Source organism: Zootoca vivipara, chromosome 4, assembly GCF_963506605.1.
Source record: "Zootoca vivipara chromosome 4, rZooViv1.1, whole genome shotgun sequence".
Taxonomy (NCBI): Eukaryota; Metazoa; Chordata; class Lepidosauria; order Squamata; family Lacertidae; genus Zootoca; species Zootoca vivipara.
Window position 1 is genome coordinate 39,111,797 of NC_083279.1, and position 23,191 is coordinate 39,134,987.

The window sequence follows — 23,191 nt, forward strand, 5'->3', positions numbered from 1 at the left end:
TGGTGCTGAATGCAGCAGCCAGAACACTAGATGTTTGGATCATGTAACACTTATTCTGTGCCAGTTATGCTAGCTGCCTATTTGTTTCTGGGATGCTGCTTTTATCCTTTAACATTCTACCGTAAACCAAGGCTGGGGGACCTTTGGTCCTTCAGAAGTTTCTGGACCACAGCTCCCATCATAATTAACCATTGGCTGTGTTGGCTGGGACTGATGAGAACTGGAGTCCCAACAACACCTGAAGGGACAAAGGACCCCCAGCTCTGTTCTGCAGGACCACTGGGAACATTTGGGATGACTAAGCATCAGCATTAGCTAACTAGAGATAATACATCTACAAACTTAAGTTATTCTTGGAGAAATAAAGTGGAAGCTTTCACTCTCTTCCTCTCATAAGCATTCAGACTAGAGCAACAGTATTAAATCTAAAACTTTATGCTCCACCTTCCTCTAGGCCAGGGGTGTCAAACTCAAATTCATCGGGGGCCACATCAGCAGTTTGGTCACCCTCAAAGGGCCGGTTGTATCTGTAGGAAAAATACCCTTTAAAAGAGACTTTAAAGGCATGCACAGCAACATTACCTTTTTGTGCAGGGAACGTGGGCAGGTGGCGGCGAGGCGGCAGGGGCCTGATCTGGCCATAGGCCGAGTGGGGGAGGCGGCGATCTGGTGGGAGGCCGGCTAGTGGCGGCGGGGCCCGATCCGGCCGTAGCCCGAGTGCCAGAGGCGGCGGGAGGCCGCTAGTGGCAGAGGCGGGGCTCGATCCGGCCATAGGCCGAGCGCTGGAGGCGGCGGGTGGCCGCTGGCGCTGGAGGAGGGGCCCGATGCGGCCGTAGGCCGAGCGCTGGAGGCGGTGAGAGACTGCTAGCGGTGGAGGCGGGGCCCGATCCGGCCGTAGGCCGAGCGCTGGAGGCGGCAGGAGGCCGCTAGCGCTGGAGGTGGGGCCCGATCCGGCCGTAGGCCGAGCGCTGGAGGCGGCGGGAGGCCGCTAGCGCTGGAGGCGGGGCCTGATCCGGCCGTAGGCCGAGTGCTGGAGGCGGCGGGAGGCCGCTAGCGGTGGAGGCGGGGCCCGATCCGGCCATAGGCCGAGCGCTGGAGGCGGCGGGAGACTGCTAGCGGTGGAGGCGGGGCCTGATCCGACCTAGGCCGAGCGCTGGAGGCGGCGAGAGGCCGCTAGCGCTGGAGGCGGGGCCCGATCCGGCCGTAGGCCGCCAGCGCTGGAGGCGGCGGGAGGCCGCTAGCGCTGGAGGCGGGGCCTGATCCGACCTAGGCCAAGCGCTGGAGGCGGCGAGAGGCCGCTAGCGCTGGAGGCGGGGCCCGATCCGGCCATGGGCCGAGTGCTGGAGGCCGCGGGAGACCGCTAGCGGAGGTGGCGGGGCGCGATCTGGCCGTGGGCCGAGCGCTGGAGGAGGCGGGAGGCCGCTAGTGGCGGCAGCGGGGGTGAAGGCTGGCGGCCGGCGGAGGCTACGCGGGCCACATGATGAGGTCTGGCGGGCCGGATTTGGCCTGCGGGCCTTGTGTTTGACACCCGTGCTCTAGGCCTAGGGGGAACACAAAGTTGTAGATTTAATATACAATACAGTTGCTCCAAATAGTTAAGACCTGTTGGCCATGCCTTACCCGATGTGTCTTCAGCACTTAGCTTATTACACTCCAATAGTTCCTATTGCACAGCGGGTGGCACTGTGGGTTAAACCACAGAGCCTAGGGCTTGCCGATCAGAAGGTCGGTGGTTCGAATCCCTGCAACGGGGTGAGCTCCCGTTGCTCGGTCCCAGTTCCTGCCAACCTAGCAGTTCGAAAGCACGTCAAAGTGCAAGTAGATAAATAGACAAATAGATAAATACCTACAGCAGGAATGTAAACGGCGTTTCTGTGTGCTGCTCTGGTTTGCCAGAAGTGGCATTGTCATGCTGGCCACATGACCTGGAAGCTGTACGCCGGCTCCCTCGGCCAATAATGCGAGATGAGCGCCGCAACCCCAGAGTCGGTCACAACTGGACCTAATGGCCAGGGATCCCCTTTACCTTTACCTTTAACAGTTGCTCCAAATAGTTAAGACCTGTTGGCCATGCCTTGCCCAATGTGTCTTCAGCACTCAGATTATCACACTCCAATAGGTCTTATTGCACCTTTTATATAGATATATAAATTTTCCCCTTTTCTCCCTGCTCTTCCCCACAGGCTGCATTTAAGCTCACTGTCAATACTAGAAGGAGGAATTAAATGTCAGTGAAGTAGAATAAGTGAGAAACGGGCATTTTCTTCCACCAGGTTATTCCTAACCCTGATAGGGTGACAACTAAATTTTGGGGTGAGGGGAGTAACATATTCAGGTTTGGGGCAGGGTGAAGCATAATAAATATATGGAAACTTAGGTAGAAGCTACTTTGAACAGTAGCGAGAATGGTCACATGAGAAATCCAAATACTTGGAGGCAAAGCCTTAGGAAATAAGTGTCAAACTACCAATACTGAAGGTTGGCTGAACAGAACTAATGAGGAAGTCTTATTACACTAAGTGAGCTGAGAAGGACACAGTATAACACAATGAATCTGACCTTGGCATCATTAGCACACTAACAGAAAATTTATTTGAAATAAAATAAAAAAATTCCTTCTAGTAGCACCTTAGAGACCAACTAAGTTTTTCATTGGTATGAGCTTTCATGTGCATGCACACTTCTTCAGAAAATTTAGTATCGAACACCCTTCTGTAAAATTAGTGGAATAATAATTACAGGAAAGGTTTACATTAGGCAGAAATGAATGTAAATTTGTTATCCATCTCTCTCCTGCTTCTCCCTGGCAAATATTGTCAAGGAAGAGCCCACTAAAAATGGCTTAAAGGTTACCATTATGGACTATGTGTGTGTGTGCTACAGCCCAACAGGAGTAAGACGCTATTAGTGGGAGGCAAGAAATTATTGTCCAACTGAGAACAAAAACAAGCAAAGACTTTAACAAAAATAGATCCATGCAGACAACAAGGGGAGCTAAAAAAGATTAGCACACTGCTAAAAACATAGAAACCAATGACAAAAAATGACCTAGGCAGCACCACCATCAAGATTACTACTCAAAGGCTTGAGGAGGAGGAGGCGATGCTCTTACATAGCCACCACATTAAACAGGAGCACCACAGCAGCACCACAGATGAATTTCCAACCATGTCTATTATTAAACTGGCAAGGAAAATGAGGGCAAGTCCTGTATGGTTGTTTAATAACTATGGAAACGTCTCCGAATACTTCCTATTAATACAGAAACACAAAGGCAAATGTGTGGGAACAGGATCGTTGCCTTCAGTTTCTTCACCTGCTGTCTCACACTGCATGCAAACTTGTAGTATCCTATACAATAGGTCCTGATATCTTACCTCATTCTCAAGGGTTACCATGCGGTAGAGTAGTGAAACTTAATTTGACAATTATTTAATTTGTTGTTATACTTTCAGCAAACAAAGCTCTCAGGTGAGTTAACACAAAACATGTACAAAAATAAAAATGTACAAAATACATGTATGTAAGTATGTATGTATGACAACACCAGCAAACAATACAAGCAAATACAGTGTTGTATAGGTTTAAGAATTATAGATTAAGAATTAAAAATACCTACCGGTAATTGAAAAATCAATAAATGTACATTTTTACCAAGCCATGTACATTTTATTGAAACTGTTAATAGAATGGAACATTCCATTTGTATTATTTAAATCTTCATTTTTATACACTGCAAAATAATTACTAATCCAAGATCTGCCCCCAAAGAGCGATACAAAGTCAGACCTCGTATAACTCCTAATGAAACTATGGTAAGAATCAAAAGCAATTTGCTGCAGGCTGAATCACACTAGCGAGAGTAAACTAGATCTAAGCAAACCAACTATAGAATGAAGGCTGTATAAGAACTGAATGCTAGAAATAGAAGATAACTTCATCATTCATTTCTATCGGAGGAAAAGTTATTTTTCATAGAACAGGTGGTACCTACAACTGTTTTCTGTGGACCAGTGATGCTAACTTTAACATTTGAATTCCCTCTTCTATCATGCCCATCTGTTAACTATGTGAGAATCAGAGTTGTTAATGCAATATATATATATTCTCTCATACATACTATTCTTTTTCTAAACTTGTATCTCACTCACATGCCTAAAATCTCCAAAAGCAGCCTATAACAGGCTGGTCTGATATGGCAAAATCACCACCACCTCAAAAAGGTTTTCAGTGAAAATTTCTCTACAAGGAAATCATTCCATCTCAAAATTGCAATGAAATAAGAAAAAACACAGTTTTCCCTACACCAATTAAAATAGTGTTATAAATTTGAGGTAGGGGTTCCTGCTATATGCTGAGACCCTTCCAATTCCTGGATTCAGCAAGTGTTAAAATCTAAACAAAGATACAAAATTCCTGGAATAACCCAGCTACATTCCTGCTGAGGAAATGGGCTAAGTATGGGTTGCTAAGGAGTTGTCATGGCTGCTTGTTCCCAGCCACATATACTGCAGTATTAAAATTTTACCATATAATATAAATAAACAAATAAAATTTCTCAGGTAGTTTAATTGTCCCTTTTATTTACTCTGGAGTATTCTTTTACGCAAAAGAAAACCCTACTCAATCACCAGATTACAATGAATGAAGTGGAGATAGCAATTAATCAATTGCAAATAGGCAAGGCACCAGGAACAGACGGTTTGACTGCAAAGTACTACAAGACTTTAAAAGACTGGTTGCTTCAGCCCTTGATGGATGTTTGCAACAAAATATTGGGTGGGGATAGGGCACCAGAGTCCTGGAAAGATGCATTCATCACATTGATACCAAAACCGGATGTGGATAGAGCTCAAGTTAAGAATTATCGTCCAATCTCATTATTAAATGTGGATTACAAAATTTTTGCAAGTACTGTATTATGGCTATGAGGTTGAAGAAGGTACTTAATGATTTGATATACCATGACCAAGCAGGTTTTTTACCTGCTAGGCATATGAAGGATAATATCAGGAATATAGTAGATGTTTTGGAATTTTTAGAGACCATGAGGAATACGAAGGCGATATTGATGTTTATAGATGCAGAGAAGGCCTTTGACAATATTTCTTGGACTTTTATGAAGAAAAATATGGAAAATTTGGGAGTTGGGCAAAATTTTATGAATTGTCTGAATGCAATTTATTTTGAGCAAAAAGCAAAAATTATAGTTAATAATGTGGTGACTGAGGAAATAAGAATTGAAAAAGGAACCAGGCAAGGGTTCCCCTTTATTGTTTATAACAGTTCTGGAAGTTTTGCTGACTATGATTAGGGATGAAGAAAAGGTCAAAGGAATTGCGGTGGGGACAAAGCAATACAAATTAAAAGCCTTTGCGGATGATTTAGTATTGACAATGCAGGACCCAGAAACCAGCGTCATTAAAGCGCTGGATATAATACAGGAGTTTGGACAAGTTGCAGGATTTAAATTGAATAAGACTAAAACGAAAGTTTTAGAAAAAAAATCTTACATCAGAGGAAAAAAATAGGTTACAGGAGATTACTGGCTTGATGTTTGTAAAGAAGGTGAAGTACTTGGGTGTAAACATGACTGCAAAAAAATTGAATTTGTATAAAGATAATTATGAACATGAGTTTGACCAAACTGCGGGAGACAGTGCAAGACAGGAGTGCCTGGCGTGCTATGGTCCATGGGGTCACGAAGAGTCGGACACGACTAAACAACAACAAAAATTATGAAAAAATGTGGAATGAGATTAAGAGAGATTTGGATATATGGTCTAATTTGAAACTGTCTTTGATGGGTAGAATATCAGTTATCAAGATGAATGTATTGCCGAGAATGTTATTTTTATTCCAGGTATTACCGATAATCAATAAGATAAAGTGTTTCAAAGAATGGCAAAAGGCTTTATCTAAATTTATCTGGCAGGGGAAAAAACCCAGAATTAAGTACAGTGGAACCTCGGTTTATGAACACCTCGGTTTATGAATTTTCGGTTTATGAACGCCGCAGACCCATCTGGAACGGATTAATTCACTTTCCATTACTTTTAATGGGAAAGTTCGCTTCAGTTTATGAACGCTTCAGTTTATGAACAGACTTCCGGAACCAATTACACCCATGTTTCAGTTTATGAACACTTCAGTTTAAGTACTCCGTGGACCCGTCTGGAACGGATTAATCCACTTTCCATTACTTTCAATGGGAAAGTTCGCTTCAGTTTATGAACGGTTACTCCGCGGACTGTCTGGAACGGATTAATCCACTTTCCATTACTTTCAATGGGAAAGTTCGCTTCAGTTTATGAACGCTTCAGTTTATGAACAGACTTCCGGAACCAATTGTGTTCATAAACCGAGGTACCACTGTATAAGATATTAACAGATACAAAAGATAGAGGGGGATTCTCCTTGCCAGACCTGAAACTTTATTTTGAAGCTGCAACCTTATGCTGGATGAAAGAATGGTTTTTGTTAGATAATACAGATGTATTAGACTTGGAAGGTTTTGATAATGCTTTTGGTTGGCATGCATATGTATGGTATGACAAGGTAAAAGTGCATAAAGGTTTTAAAAATCATATAATCAGAAAATCATCCTATATAATAAAGTCCCTGTGTCTCTGCATCCAGATTCTGTGTGTCCCGTTTTCCGCGCTACTGAGCATGTGCCCCAGAGACACAGGGAATGGACACAGAGACTGCACGCACACACACACACGCTCTCCCCATTTTTAGGGATAAATTAAGGATCAAAGGGAGGGGGAGGAACAATCAATTAGACAAGGAACAAAAGCCCCCCACGCACCACTGCCACCGAAAAAGGCCGAATGTTCTAGCGCCCGTTTATTAAACACCTCTATAGCAAAGAATTGGAAGACGCAAGACATACCAACAGTGGAAGAGTGGCAGATGAAAATGTTGGAATACATGGAATTAGCTGATCTGACCGGGAGGCTTCGCGACTAGGGAGAAAAGTCGGTGGAAGAAGATTGGAAGAGTTTTAAAGTCTATTTGAAGAAATATAGTATTGTAATTAGTAAGATATGGATTTTGAAATATAGTAAATGCTGTAGCTTAGGAAAGGGATTTGAGATAAAGGAAAATATGAATATATGATAAATAAGGGTTAGGTTAGAATTAAGAATTTGTTAAGTATAAAATAAGATAAAAGGATCATGAATTAGAAATCGTTAAAGAGGACTGTAATCCACAGCTGCAGAGCCACCACCGAAAAGGCTTTGATCCTTGTGGCACAGGGATAGACAACCTATGGCCTATCAGATGTTATTGGACGGCAGGTTCTCCAACCTTGTTCTAGCATGTCATCTCAGCTCCCAGAAAGAGCTGAGAATTGTCAGTAGATCTTAGAATGGGGGTGTGAGGAAGAGACAAGAGGCATTCTTCAACACCATCACAATGCAGGCTATTTGGACTTTAAAGGCTATAAACTGCACTTTCAGGGGGGGAAAACTAACAAGATAAGCAGTGTAGATGTTTCAGAATTCTGCAACACGTTCAAGTCTGATCATAAAAAGCAGGAGATTTCTGTACCAGCTGAAGCTTCCAGGCGATTCTCAAAAGGACGATCCACATAAGAGTACATTGCATTAGCCCAATCTGGAGGTCATGAATGACACCAGCAAGATTCTTGACAATTTTCATAAGTCATGATATATAACTGCCATGATGAAGACTCTAGAAAAGAGTCGCCTTGTGAGAAATTTTCCAAGAGGTGCGATACAAAAGTATTTAATTAATAAATTGCACATTCAGCAGAATGCAGAATCAAAGTCAATACTTGTTGACATTACAATTATTAAAATGAGAGAGTGCCCCCCCCATATCCATATTACTCTGAACAGGAGTAGCTAACTGGCTTATACCCAGTAAAACACTTGATTCATGGTTCTGTACTTCAGAAGCATCCTACAATGAAGATCTCTTCACAGATAGAGGTGTTTTTTTCCTTACGAAAAGCAAACAAAAATCTAATTAAAACCATGGCTGTTTAGTTACCCTCAATAATGCTGTGCTACAGAACAAACCACTCTATTGCTTTCAAAAACACACTTTCAAGCTCATCATCTGCTGGCACAGCATTTACTCAGCAATGCTGAATTGACGTCTCTTACAGGGTGCAAGATAAGGACTAACCTTGAGAAGAATTCAGAGACCAATGGAAGGCCAAATGTACTTAACAGATGTTCTTAAATAAAAAATAAATAAATGAGACCTATCGCAACATGGGCAGTGTGTTTTAGAATCTTGTTTTGAAATTTAAGACTTCTATTTCAACCACCATGAAAAAGTGTCTCTGAAGTAAGCGTTACCCAAACACCCACCTTGGCAATTTAATATACCATCCATGACAAAAAAAACAACAACCAAGCCAATACAAACATTTAAGGGCATATTCAACATAGGGTTTTGTTTACTTTTTTCATTGTATCCTCTACTAAAATAATTATTCAACTTGGCATGTATACGGATGCACTACTAATATGTAAAGGGAGACAGCCGAGTTTGGATTAGAACAATGTGTCAGGTTCTTACTCAATATCATTTTCCTCTTTTATATAACCAAGTACTAACCAACACCCACATTTATTAGTTCAGGCGTCATCATACATTACTAAATAAAGTAATACGCTTTCTCCCTCACATCTTGCTATATAATTAGTGTGAAACAAGTCACCCATTTCTTTGATGTTGTTGTTTTGTTATTTTAAACATGTGACCTGAACTCAGCTGAAAGTTTATGAAGCGCTAACTCTGTTACAACAATCTATAATAAATTATGACTATTAAACACAAATCCACAAAAAAACACCAAAGTGTATGAACAGGTAGCAGTTAAAATACAACCTTGCTTGAACACTTTTGATTATAATTTATTTTCTTAATTGGCTGGCTAATTATTTTCTTAGCAGGATTTTCCAAAATGTTCGTTCGCCATCATAAAACATGTGCAAGGTGAGCTTCATAGAATCATAGAGTTGGAAGAGACCACAAGGGCCATCCAGTCCAACCCCCTGCCAAGCAGGAAACACCATCAAAGCATTCTTGACATATGCATGTCAAGCCTCTGCTTAAAGACCTCCAAAGAAGGAGACTCCACCACACTCCTTGGCAGCAAATTCCACTGTCGAACAGCTCTTACTGTCAGGAAGTTCTTCCTAATGTTTAGGTGGAATCTTCTTTCTTGTAGTTTGAATCCATTGCTCCATGTCCGCTTATCTGGAGCAGCAGAAAACAACCTTTCTCCCTCCTCTATATGACATACTTTTATATATTTGAACATGGCTATCATATCACCCCTTAACCTTCTCTTCTCCAAGCTAAACATACCCAGCTCCCTAAGCCGTTCCTCATAAGGCATTGTTTCCAGGCCTTTGACCATTTTGCTTGCCTTCTTCTGGACACATTCCAGCTTGTCAGTATCCTTCTTGAACTGTGGTGCCCAGAACTGGACACAGTACTCCAGGTGAGGTCTGACCAGAGCAGAATACAGTGGTACTATTACTTTCCTTGATCTAAATGCTATACTCCTATTGATGCAGCCCAGAATTGCATTGGCTTTTTTAGCTGCTGCCTCACACTGTTGACTCATGTCAAGTTTGTGGTCTACAAAGACTCCTAGATCCTTTTAACATGTACTGCTCTCAAACCAGGTGTCACCCATCCTGTATTTGTGCCTTTAGGTTTTCTCTTTTTTTGCCCAAGTGTAGTACTTTACATTTCTCCCTGTTAAAATTCATCTTGTTTGCTTTGGCCCAGTTGTCTAATCTGTTTAGGTCATTTTGAAGTGTGATCCTGTCCTCTGGGGTATTAGCCACCCCTCCCAATTTGGTGTCATCTGCAAACTTGCTCGGGTTGCCCTCAAGCCCATCATCCAAGTCATTGATAAAGATGTTGAATAAGACTGGGCCCAAGACAGAACCCTGTGGCACCCCACTAGTCACTACTCTCCAGGATGAAGAGGAGCCATTGATGAGTACCCTTTGGGTTCGGTCAGTCAGCCAGTTACAAATCCCCTGAATGGTAGCATTGTCTAGCCCACATTTTACCAGCTTCTTTACAAGAATATCATGGGGCACCTTGTCAAAGGCCTTGCTGAAATCAAGATAGGCTACATCCACAGCGTTCCCTTCATCTACCAGGCTTGTAATTCTGTCAAAAAATGAGATCAGATTAGTCTGACATGACTTATTTTTCAGAAACCCATGCTGACTTTTTGTGATCACAGCGTTTCTTTCTAGGTGCTCACAGACCGTTTGCTTAATGATCTGCTCTGAGGGTGGCATTCTCATTCTTTCATATCTACAGCAGGGCAGTTCACCCTCTCAGACCAAGTGGCCCGCAAGAGTTTGACTACTTTGACATAGAACCCGCCGCTGAATTTAATTTCCATATCGTGAATTAAAGTGCCCGCAATATAGTTAATATCATTTAATATACGCAATTAGTATGTTTAATTGAATATCTATAATGAAATGAATATATTTAATATATATTTAATATATATTATTTTTATTTATTATATTCATTTAGTAAAGAAAACTGAATACACAAACAGATGTATGTGCTTTTGTTAACAATGCTGCCAAAGCAGGTGCTGCTCAGCTTCTCTGCCAGGTTAGCAGGACAGTGGGTGAGCAATGGAAAGGGTGTGATGGAGGTAGCTCCAGAGAAGCCATACTACCAATGTCACCAGTGGGTGACCAAAGCAGCATGGCGCAGACTCCATCTCTTGGAGCCAGCTGTGCAGCATGGCCTGCAGCCCCCCCCTTCCCTCATCCACTGAGGGCCACCCAAAAAGGCCTTACAGGCCACATGAGGCCAGCGTGTAGGACCACCCTGATCTAGAGCCATTTATTCTGCAAGCCATTCTGTCTTGCACCTGTCTTCCTCCAAGGTATTCAGTGCATTAAAGGATGACCACTTTTGATTTGTTTGAGGCTGATGTACCAGAACCTTGCAGGACCCCACCACTGTTAAATGGAACCATCTATTTGTTGTTGTTTAGTCGTGTCCGACTCTTCGTGACCCCATGGACCAGAGCACGCCAGGCACTCCTGTCTTCCACTGCCTCCCGCAGTTTGGTCAAACTCATGTTCGTAGCTTCAAGAACACTGTCCAACCATCTCATCCTCTGTCGTCCCCTTTTCCTAGTGCCTTCAATCTTTCCCAACATCAGGGTCTTTTCCAGGGAGTCTTCTCTTCTCATGGCTTCTATGACTTGGCAAACCATAGTTGATGGTTTGCTATGAATGTGCTGAGCTCATCTGCTCTGCTACTTCCCACAAATGCCCAGGAAAAACAAACCAGTATCCCTGGCTTAGTATTGTGTCTGAATGAGGGATCATGTTTCGCTCCAGACAAACCACAATTTGGGGAGCCAAAAACAAAACCTTGGCTTCCTATGGTTTACTTGGCGTGAAACAGCCACGATCCCCAGCTCTGACACAATGCTAAGTCAGGGGTGGTGGTTTGTTTCTCTGGTGCATTAATGCAGATGAGCAAGGAAGGAGAGATCAGCATGTTTAAAGCAAACCATTCAATATGGTTTCCTATGGTACAGTATGCAGGTAAGACCAATGTGACTTAGGAATGCTTCTTTAAATCATATATTCTTCCACCAAAACCCTAATTCACAGAGGCAAGAACTGCAAACTTGTGAGGTCTTCCTTTGTGAGGTCTCCCCTTGCTACTGGAGCAGGGTGAATATAGTGATTCAATTTCTAGTGGCAAGCCATCACTCCATGGGAATTTTAAGCTAGCTGTTTTATTATGAAATGCAGGTAGAGCGATATACTCAACGTTCCACGTGCCAGCCTCCTTCTATACCTCAAGTCTCAAACAGAGATTAGAACCACTCATTAAACTATCAAAAGCATAATTGCAAAAGTGACTAGATTTCAAACCAAGACAAAAAACAAAACAAAAAAACAAAACAACCTGGATAATCCAACATGTAAAAACACTGACAAATATTTCTGTTGTGTTACAGTGCTTATGATGTCACCTTTGAAGTATGCAATCGCATGACATAAGATATAACATTATACAAAACGCTTCCATTTGACAAATTATTCAAACTCACTGAATCAGATAGCTATCCGTGTATGTTGGACAATTTCTCCCTTTAAAAATCTGTTAAAAGCACTTTTAACAGGCAGCATCTTATTCAGAACCAAGAACTTATTTTCTTGCTGATGTAATTTCGTTTTGTTTTGCATCTTTGTTACACTCATATATTTCAACAATACAGATCACTATGGTTTTTATAATATACTTAACATGAGAAAAGGACAAGCACACTATAGGCAACTCCCCATTTGTGCATGATTGGCATGTGTCCGACCACAGATATGCAAGTCATTTTCGGCACCCCAAAGCGGTGGAGGCAGAACCGGATGGTCTTATGCACATCCCATTGATGTGCACGGTGCCCTGCCTGTATACTAAATTAAAAACATCCAAGAGTTACAATTTACTTGTATTGCAGTGGCTGTGGTAGGATTAGCAGTTTTGCCCTATAGAACTTTAAAAAAAAAATTGAAACAAGAAGTTGACTTTTTATAGAGGTCAATTCCCCTTGGGTATTTCTGTCGAAGAACTAAGCTTCCATCAGAGTTATTCAAATTCAGTGTCTGCATAGTAGGTACTTTGCTACAGGCACTCCTTCCACATCAAGCTTCAATTAAGCCTTCATTAAAAGCAATGATTTCACCTCATGTAACTTCCTCCTTTCCCTTTGATAAGAAGCCTTGTGGCAGAATGACTGCACGAGCCTGAACCTTCCTTCACAGTTTGTCAGTTAAATTTTCTGGCAGTTTTACACACTTGCTTTTATAACAACTGAACAAACTCATCCTGTGAAAAAGGAGAGAGAAGATCTAAAGGAGTAGCCTTGGCCATCACATGCTGTGGTAGATGTTCTACTGCGGCACACACAAAGACTCTTGAGGCACCTTAAATACTAGTACAGTGGTACCTCGACATCCGAACGACTCGACTTCCGAAGCTTTCAACTTCCGAAGTCGACAACCCTGGAAGTCTTTTCGCCGCATGCACAGAAGCGTGAAATTGCGTTTCGCATGCGCAGAACGGGCGCTTTGACAACCGAAGACTTTGACTTACGAAGACGGTCGCGGAACGGACCGTCTTCGTAAGTCAAGGTACCACTGTAAATTTATTGTGGCATAAGTTTTCATGAGCCAGAGCGCTCTTCACCAGCTGAAAATTGTGGTCAACTTAGTGTTATATACCCCTTGAGTAAAAAGAGAATACAGTAAAACTTGTTTTAACAAAGCAAGGTTTAAAATTTCAAGTGACAGAAGAGAGGAGGTATAAGTACAGTATGCATATGTAAATAGTTAAATTTTATTGTATGTATGTATTATATTATTTTCTAACATTATCAGCTGCTTTGGGCATGCATTGCCATGGATGAATTTCAATGCTATTTTACATGGTGTTAATTTATTGCATGCACTGTACTTTTAGTGTATATTTCTTCTGCATTAATATGTATTAATGTTGGGATAAAAAGCAGATTATTAATAAATGATACCATGGAAAATGAGGATAATACATGTAACTGTACCTTGACAAGAATGTGTGTTCATTTGTTGTATTTTCAGATAAGAGAAACTAGATAATCCATTCTTATCCATGGATCTTTCTACGTCCAGAATCACAAGCTATGTAAACAACAAAATATCTTAATACTAAGGAGCAATGGGAACGAAAGAGACATGATCTACCAACGTTAACATGCATGTGTTCTGCTAAGAGCACCAACAGAACATTTTCAAGCCTGTGCTACTTTGGGAAAAGTTATGATGTCATGTGCAAGCTACCAGTTCAAACAGCAATTAAATTATCAAGTATTAAGTTTCAGCCAGTCCCAAATGACAAACATTGAGAGTGGCTTTAGAAACAGGAGCTAACAAAACGTTAATAAGAAGATGAAACAGACAGACTTAAAACTCTTATAAGCTAACCAATAACTTAAGGTTACCAGATTTTTTTTCAATGAATTCGGGGACACTTTAAATAAATAAATAAATAAACAAATACTACATGTTCAGGATGTCGATGCCGCAGCCATGGTGGTGGCAGAGGGGCGGCCGCCGCCTTGACCTCAACCGCCACGTTTCCCCTTCCTCCGAGGCTTCTGTCTCCTTTCTCCATGAGCCTGGGCAGCCCCTGAGTTGTTGGTTCTTCAGTGGTGGTGGTGGTGAAGCGGTGTGTGGTGGGTCAGACATGGAAAGCGGAGAAGGAGGGCCAGGAGCGGCGGCGGCAAGGCTTGGGCAGCACGATGCCTCCCTTCCCATTGGAGTAGCCCCAATCCCATTCCTACTTGCGTGCAAGCAGGAGGGGGCAGGGATCCCTCAGCTGGGAAGGGAGGTTCCCCGTTGTCTAAGTGAGAGATCCCTGCCCCCTCCTGCTTGTACGCAAGCTCTGATAGGCAGCGTGAAGCCTCCCTTCACAGCTGAGAGATCCCCGCCCCGCTCCTGCTTGCATGCAAGTAGAAGTTGGGAGGCTGCTCCGATAGGCAGCATGAAGCCTCCCATCACAGCTTAGTTGCTGGGGTCAGGGAAGGTGGAGGCAGCCCGGAAGCTGCATCTTAGGGCCCCTGCACCACCATCATATGGGGACTTCCGAGCAGCTCCTGAAGCTAGCCAGAGCCAACTGCTCCGGGCTGCTGAGACTGCCGCTGCTGTGTTTCCCAAGGACATTAGATGAAATCTGGGGACATTCTGGGGGTGGAATTTGTCCGGATTTCCTTCCTTCCTGTTCCTGGTGGGACAGCAGACCCCCAGATCCTCCGAGCGTCTCCTAGTAGGCACATCTCTGGAATGGCATGTCCCTTCACTCCAGAGTGCCTTTCTGCGACGCTTCTCTTATGAAAAGTGCACACAAGTCTTCTGGCATCACGCAGCAAGAAGAAGGAAACATCCATACGTCTAAACCACATTTTATTTACAGTCTATACAGAGAATCCATAATCACGTCTGTGTTCTCCAAACTCTGGCAGAACAAAACGTTGCATACTGCAAAAGTGAAAGTAAAAGTACAATAATACGCTCAGAGGGAAGAGATAAGACAGTCTTCCGTTCCCACACTCTTCTCAGACATCTCATGTGATTTATACTAATCACACTAGCCAACAGTGGGTACATAAAATCCTAACAATAAGAAGACTTGGTCTATTTACTTGTATTATGCATTAGTCCTATGATCCTTGTTTATAAAACCCCGTTAGAAAAACCTGTTATAACCTAGCTAATCTAGGTTGCATACATTGTCCATAGATCCTTATGCTTCTATGCAGTAGATTCTACCTTCTTCAGATTATTTATAAGATCATCATCAATTTGAGTTATTAACTGCCATTCATCATAAGGTCCCAGAGTTGTTGGCATCTGTTTGTCTCAAGAGACAATGGAGTGTGCCTCTGGGCTGAAGTCAAATGGCTGTGTTAGCAGCACCAAAGTGATTTCCTTGGGGCACAAGCCTGGGTGGCGAGCATGGAGGTCCTGGTCTTCCCAGACGACTTCCCTCCTGGCCTCGCCAGTGTGGTCCAAAGGGAAACAGAGCAATACGTTTGGCAACAACTTGGCAGCAGGAGTTGCCGGAAGGAGGCGTATAAGGTGCCATCCAACTGTCTTAGGGACTCCACTCTGGATTTGTGTAGGGTGCTTAACAGAAATTAACTGCTCACTAGGCAAAAGAAAAGAAGCCAAAGGTATTGGTGGCCAGACAGTGTAAAGATCCTGATGTGCCCTTTGTAGCTATTCAGCTCAAGCAAGGTCAACTTCAAACAAAATACTGTAATGTGACCAAGTTGCCCATATGAACAGTTTTTATCAGTGCAACATAATAGACGGTGCAGTAGACCCGTATCTTCTTGCCTTAAAATGCTGCAAGTGCATTTTCCTTGGAACTAATCATGCATTGGCACAGCTGTCAGATAAATTCACTGGAGCATGTGGGAGTTTGCCTGGAATTCTAATGCCCAATCTTTTTTTCCTTTTTTTTAATTTAGAAACATTCAGGGCTTTAAAAATTTTCTCCTGGAAAAAAGAGTTCACAACATCTATCATCTATCTATCTATCTATCTATCTCCATATTAGCGCTACATGCTCCTGTTAATGACCAGCACTAGTGTGAAAAAGCTCCTTATGATGCAGGAGAAGGTCTCCTTGATAAACCCAACTGCACCCTTACTTGGAGAGATGTTTTTAAAAAGGAAAACGGAAAACCTTTACAGGAAACAGTTAAAGTTACAATTTTTCAAGGTCTAAAGGGTAAAACCAAACCTGCTACACAGCCTATGGGAAGGTAGTCCCAATGGGCATTCCTTGAATTTTCTGTGTTTCACCAGCAAACAACCTTCTTTTTAAAGGCGGAAGGAAGATGCTGTTCCACGTTACATATTGCAGCCGTGATCAAATGGATTGTTTCATCTCCAAATCAAATTGATTTTGTTATGATGAATAGAAGAAGGCAGTTGCCGAGCCGGAATTGATTACCACTCATCAGGAACAGTTTGACTCCTCAGAAGAACTGGACACGTTTGAAATCAATATAATACATACAAAGGGAAGCAAGAGTCAGTTAGTTCTGGCAGGTTGAAACTATATCCTTGGTGGCTTTCCAGCTCTGATATGGCACAGACAATATTGCTGTATTATAATCTTGACTCGTACCAATATTAGCATTTAGAGTTAATTAGTATAAATAATAGTATGTCCTCTCTCTTTCAAAGACAGTATATATTCTAACATTTCAGAAGCAATGTACAGAATATGTCCTAAACACAATTGTAGTTGTTTTTCAAAAAAGACTCAAGTTTTCTGCATTTGAGAGCAATCCTTTCACAGTATGGTGAAATGTAATAATCAGCTAGTTTTGAAAATGATATGTAAATACAAGTGACAGGAAAAGGTGGGGAGAAGCCTAGCAAACCACTTACAGCTATAAAGGTAAAGGTAAAGGGACCCCTGACCATTAGGTCCAGTTGTGACCGACTCTGGGGTTGCGGCGCTCATCTCGCGTTATTGGCCGAGGGAGCCGGCGTACAGCTTCTACCGTGTTTCCCACATTATAAGACACCGTCTTATGTTTATTTCACTCAAGAAAATAAGCCTATGGCTTATTTTCGGGGGGTGTCTTTTTTATTGTTACTATAAGTACGGTACCTCCTTACTGGGTCCTGCTGGCTCAGGGCTCGGGACGCGCAGCAAGCCGCCTCCTGCTGCTGCCAGATCCCGGAGGCGGCCTACTGGGTCTGGTTGGCCTGCATGGCCTGAAGCTGAGCGGCGGCAGGAGGTCCGCGGGTCCTTCCCTGCCACCAGGGCGCCGGCGGAAGCGCTGCTGGTCCCTTCCGTGCCGCCGGAACGTCGTGGGCTGCATGGCCCGAAGCTGAGTGGCGGCGGGAGGTCCGCGGGTCCTTCCGCACCGCCGGGATGACGGATGGCAGTGGGAGCACTGCTGGCCCCTTCAGCCGGATGAAGGAAGCGGCCTGCCGGGTCGGTGCCCAGCAGCGCTGCGCGGAGCACCAGATCGAGTCAGTGCCCAGCAGCCCCGAGCTGGATTGAGGAGGCGGTGCTCCGTGCAGCGCTGCTGGGCGCTGACTCTGCAGGCCGCTTACTCGATCTGCTGCTCCGCGCGGCGCTGCTGGGCACCGACCCGGCAGGCCGCTTCCTTGATCCGGCGGAAGGGGCCAGCAGTGCTCTCGCCGCCCGTCACCCCGGTGGCGCGAAAGGACCTGCGGACCTCCCACCACTGCTCAGCTTTGGGCCATGCAGCCCACGACACTCCATCGGCACGGAAGGAGCCAGCAGCGCTCTCGCCGGCGTCCGGCGCCCCTGCGGCGCGGAAGGACCTGCGGGCCTCCCGCCGCCGCTCAGCTTTGGGCCATGCAGCCCACGACACTCCGTCGGCACGGAAGGAGCCAGCAGCGCTCTCGCCGGCGTCCGTCGCCCCTGCGGCGCGGAAGGACCTGCGGGCCTCCCGCCGCCGCTCAGCTTTGGGCCATGCAGCCCACGACACTCCGTCGGCGCAGAAGGAGCCAGCAGCGCTCTCGCCGGCGTCCGTCGCCCCGGCGGCGCGGAAGGACCCGCGGGCCTCCCGCCGCCGCTCAGCCTCAGGACATGGAAACTGGCAGGGATGGGGGATGGGGGAGCGCTTTCCCTCCTCCGCATCCCTCCGTGTAACTCTACCCTGCCAGGCGAGCGCTTGCGCTCTAAAGGAACGCAACAAGGTATGGCTTATTTTCAGGGGGTGTCTTAGATTTCACAACTGCTTAAAAATCCTGCCCTGGCTTACTTTATGACTACGTATTAAAAAGGGGGAAACACGGTAGCTCATGTGGCCAGCATGACAAAGCTGCTTCTGGCGAACCAGAGCAGCACACAGAAAGGCCGTTTACCTTCCCGCTGTAGCGGTACCTATTTATCTACTTGCACTTTGACGTGCTTTCAAACTGCTAGGTTGGCAGGAGCTGGAACCGAGCAACGGTATAGTGCATTAAACCTGTATAGTGTTAGTGAATTCAGCTGAGCTATCTAGTGAAGAAGTCAGTGGGTAGCTGAGGAAGGTGCGCAAACACATTCAGCTATGACAAGGAAATCTGGTCATTCTTCCTAATATATTACAGGGGCTGGAGGCCTCTCTCAACGATATAAAATTGGAAGCATGCTTTCTTTCAGGCAACACATTAGTGCTGATTAACTACACAGGTTAGCATTTTAATAATGTACTGTAATTCTTTATTTCAAAATACAGATGAGCTGGGCAACTTTCCTGAACATCTTTCATACTGATGGTCCTGCATTACCAGCTGAATGTTAATGTTGTATTCAGTAGGGAATTCCCACAAGCTGATCTGCAGATCACACTGAACTAAATGAAATCGAGAACACTAAGGCTGGAATCCTCTGCACAAAGACCCCGCCGAACACAGTGAAACTTTCATCCGAGTAATCATGCATAAGATTGCACTCTTAATTTTCAGTAGGATTTGTATATGACTACTGCTTGTATTTTCCACAGAACATGTGAAATGGGAATCCCAGCGTAACAGATTAAAGCAAAAATTACAATTTGTGTTCCTAAAATAGCTCACACAACACAAATGTGGCTGTCTAAAAATTCATTGAATTTTTACAGGGTGGACCAGGAGAGACGCACACCATTCGCTTCAGGCTGTTGTATGGACTTATTTAATGGCTACTTGTGAAAATAATAGTTTACAGTGAAATGGTGTGCCTAACTAACTCAACTAAGGCTGGATCCAAAGGTCAGCTTTTAAACCCAAATGTCTCACATACTTTTTCAATTTATTCAATGCTACAGGCATATATACATTTTTTGTTTTTCCTCAGCTCATAGGCTAATCAATGCTCAGAGAATGAAGGAACATAGGAACAAATAGATTTGTAGGAATCTCTTCATAGAAAATAAAATATGTATGACACAAAACATCTCTGTGACTTCCTCTTCAGAGAGATGCTGAACTACTTACTTTAAACAATATTTTGGTCAATTGATAGTAGTTAGTTTTTGCTTATTGTATAGGGTAGGGTTTTGAAAGTCAAGAACTTGAACACACATATACATTTGAAAGTTATGGGGCTTGTGCTGCCATCTTTAACTAACTGGTTTACTGTGGAATGGGCTCACAAATGGGTCACAAAGCCGGTGCAAGTGGGTCACAGACATAGGTAAACCCAAAATAATTGCTTTTAATCCTTAACTAGCATGATGAATTCCGCTTACAACCGTTTCTCTTACAACTTGCAACCAAACATTGCAAATGTGGAAGTCTTATATTCTAACACTTGGAAACTGCTGGCTGGGAGCAGATGCGGTGATAGTTCACAAGAAGGTACTCAATAAAGGGAGTTTGTTTGAGCGACTATTACAGCTCTCCTCTGATGCACAGATGGTTCAAAGCAGATGGTTGGTGTTCTTACATAGTTATGAATGTAAGTTCTATAAACATTTCAACAAATTTCAATTAATAGGGGTGTGTTGTGTAAATTCTTGATTTTATGCCTCAAGCAATGGTGATAAAATAGGCAATCTTATAGTTAAAATGCCCCAAAGTAACTGTCACCAAAGACACAAAGTCCAAAATTCTTGTGATAATAAATTGACGGATTGCCATACTAAGGAAATTTGGACTTGTGGGTCTCCCATAGGTACCATAAGCAGGTCTAAGTCTGGTCAGTGCCTGGATGGGTTCCTGCCTAGGAGCCACATGGACCCCATGCCACCTTGAATTCCCCAATAGAAGAAATGTGCGATACAAATGTAATCATACAAGATCGATGACAGAATTCAAGAAACAAAAGTGGAGCACCATTTTGCTGGGCAGCCTTCTGAGCTGCAGCGACTGACTGATGAAAACTACAGACTGAAAAGATTAGACTTCTTATCACCAGCTTTTACAGGACTATCTGCTAAATTCAAAGCATGCTCAATTTTGGAAGTGGTAGCCAAGTTTTAGAAAGGAGCCTGCTATTTGTTTGTTTGTTTTGTTTTGTTTCTCTGCCCACACAGAACAGTCCAAAGCATTGGTGGAACTGGCCTGTGTCCCAAGTCCCCTGGCTAAAAGCAGAGCCTGAAGTATCCGGCAACACACTCAATGATTGTGTAATTTGTCTCTTGTGCTTGGATCTGCCTCGCAGCACCAATCCAACAGGTTTAAACGACAAAAAGAGACATGTAAAGACGCCGCTAAAAAAAAAGCATTACTGAATTTTGGAATTAAAATATGCACCTCTGCATATTTAACAAAGTAACATTAGCCTCGCAGGAGACATTACCATTTTACACTCCCCTTTCCAATGAACACCAAAGACAGCCTTGTTTTACAACCAAGGAGACCATACACCATTAAAGCATTAAAAGCTTTCCTCTGCTGGTAAAAGAGAATACAAAAGCCTTAAGAGCACAGCGATCCTTCCCTGTCGTTTTACTGCCCGCCTCGTGTTTCCTCTGACAGCGAGTCAGCAAAGGAGCGTTATTGATGCTTGAGGTGAAGAAGACCCACCGCCCAAATGCTGATTTTCGTCTACTCTCTCCCTCCGAGTTGATGTGCTATCCTTGACCTTCCCCAATTACCAGCAACAAAGCTCTCCTGCCCTCCCCCCCAAAAAAAACACCCCTACATCTTCCAGGCCATCCTCTTCCTCGCCTCGGATGAGGCCTCCCATCATCCTTACAATAGCCTCTCTCCAGTACAAACCCCCCACCCACCCTTGGTCCTGGCGCCCTTCCCGGCTTCGGCAATGCTACGATTCTCAGCGCGCCCGCTCGCCAATTGTCACCGCACACACCCACCCCTTGCAAATAAATCACGCTGCCACACCGAGACTGGCGGCGGCGGCGGCGGCAACACCACGTTGCAGCATGGAGGGCAACGAGCACGGAAGGGCACCTGCCCGGCCCCCTCGCAGCTTTCACCCGCTCTCCACTGAGGTGGGTGGCTGGGTGTACAAGGGGGGAAAGCAGCAAAGATTCTTCTCTGCAAAGTAAAAAAAAAAAGCAAGCAAAGCACCTTCCCACAAACCACACCTACCGGGTCACACACCCTTATGTCCTACCTGACGCCCGTGTGTACGAGGGAGACGTCCGCGTTGGCCCCGGCTCCGCCATCTTCCCCCTCCTCCTCTGGCGCGCTAGCTGCGGTTTACTTTTCTCCGCGGCTGGGCACGGGAGCTGGAGAGAATAATGCTTTGCCGCACAGGCGCACTGCCCGCTTCGGCACGACACCTGACGCTGCCTTGTGGCGCTGGGGAGGCGGGAAAAGGCGAAGGAGTGCCGGGGCTGAGGAGGAGAGAGGCGGGAAGGGCGGGTTGCTGCTCCCTACGACGGCTGTGTGCAAAAATATAAAGCGGAGCGACCGCGCAGCTCCCGGCGCCTCCCAGGTGCTCGTTGCCTCTTTCTTGCTCGCGCTTTGGCGAACGTGTGGCGACCTGCTCTCGTGCTCCCTTCTCGTTCTCCTCCTATCCCTCCTTTCCCTGCCCGAGGCGAGCAGGCAGCCGCGCCTGTTCCACGGGCTCGTCGAGGTCGCGCCCAAGGAAAGCCGCGCGCGCGCCCTTCCAACCCTGGGAGATGGAGCTGCTCCTGGGACTAGGCGAGCGCGTTTAACGCCCAGGGTGGCCAAGGAGGGAGGGAGGCGCAGCTCCTTCCCTGCGGGCTAGTGGGCAACCTGGGCTTGAAGAAGCGCGTGCCGCTTTCCGCTCAATGGGAAGTTTAAAACAAAACAGGCAGGCGAGGAGAGATGGGAAGCGGCTCGTCCTAAGCCAGGAGACGTGTTGGGGCAGAAGCGCTTCCCTCTCGGGTTATGAGTGTGTCTTCCAAAAAAAATAAAGGTTTATTGTGCTTCGCACACGATTATGGTTAGTTATTATGGCACTGCCCACCATAGCTGCCAAGTTATCCCTTTTTTAAGGGATTTTCCCTTATGCTGAATAGGCTTCCTCGAGAGAAAAGGGAAAACTTGGCAGCTATGCTGCCGACAAGCTTTTCTTCTGAATAACTGAGTTTTGGTAGGATTCCCCCCAAGCCACTAACAATAGTGAATCCCAGGTGTACACAGTTGGGAACATTTCCTGAGGATAGTCTTACAAGTCTGACCTCGGAGAAGCATCACATTGCCAGCCGCCTTTTCCTGTTGACTCAGAACTGAGGCTGCAAATTTTAACCAGGTCTATTCAGAAGTCCCATCGGATTCAATAGGCCTTATTCCCTAGTAAGTGGATGAGGACTGAGTCTCTGCAAACAAGAAGGCGAGAACCTCATTCACTTTGGTTATTTAAAGTGCCAACACCAGGGGAAACATAGCTATGGACTAGCTCCAGGCAGGAGCCAAACAGTAAAGGAACTGGAGCCCAGAAAGCACAAGTAGATCCTTCCCGCAATGCCTCTTGCCAAAAATGCTCCCTACCCCCACAAAAGGCAATCACCTCTCCCAGAAAAACTAATTACTGGATTTACTTGAAAGGCAGCATAAGAAATTACCTCACTGCATTTTAAGCCAGTAATGTGTGCATACCCAAAGATTTTGGAGCAAAAGCCCATTCCTTAATGTTAACTAACCCTATGTATAACGAATGATGACATAATCCTACCTTTCTGCCTCGTTTCCCTTCTCTT

The 23,191-nt window shown here is 44.7% G+C and overlaps 1 protein-coding gene across 6 annotated transcripts in view; it reads right to left on the reverse strand.

Annotated features, from left to right (window-relative positions):
- MAP7D2 (MAP7 domain containing 2) overlaps window positions 1-22,051 on the reverse strand; it is a 65,789-nt gene extending 43,738 nt beyond the window's left edge. For 2 of the 6 annotated variants that reach the window (XM_060273519.1, XM_060273518.1), the window contains exon 1: window positions 21,637-22,049. In XM_060273519.1, coding sequence (XP_060129502.1) covers window positions 21,637-21,688 — 52 coding nt within the window. In that variant the 5' untranslated portion in view covers window positions 21,689-22,049. Of the gene's footprint in view, window positions 1-21,611 lie in introns of all 6 variants that reach the window. The other 4 variants (XM_060273520.1, XM_060273517.1, XR_009557456.1 and 1 more) reach the window with 3 other exon arrangements.
- Window positions 22,052-23,191: the final 1,140 nt, after the last annotated feature.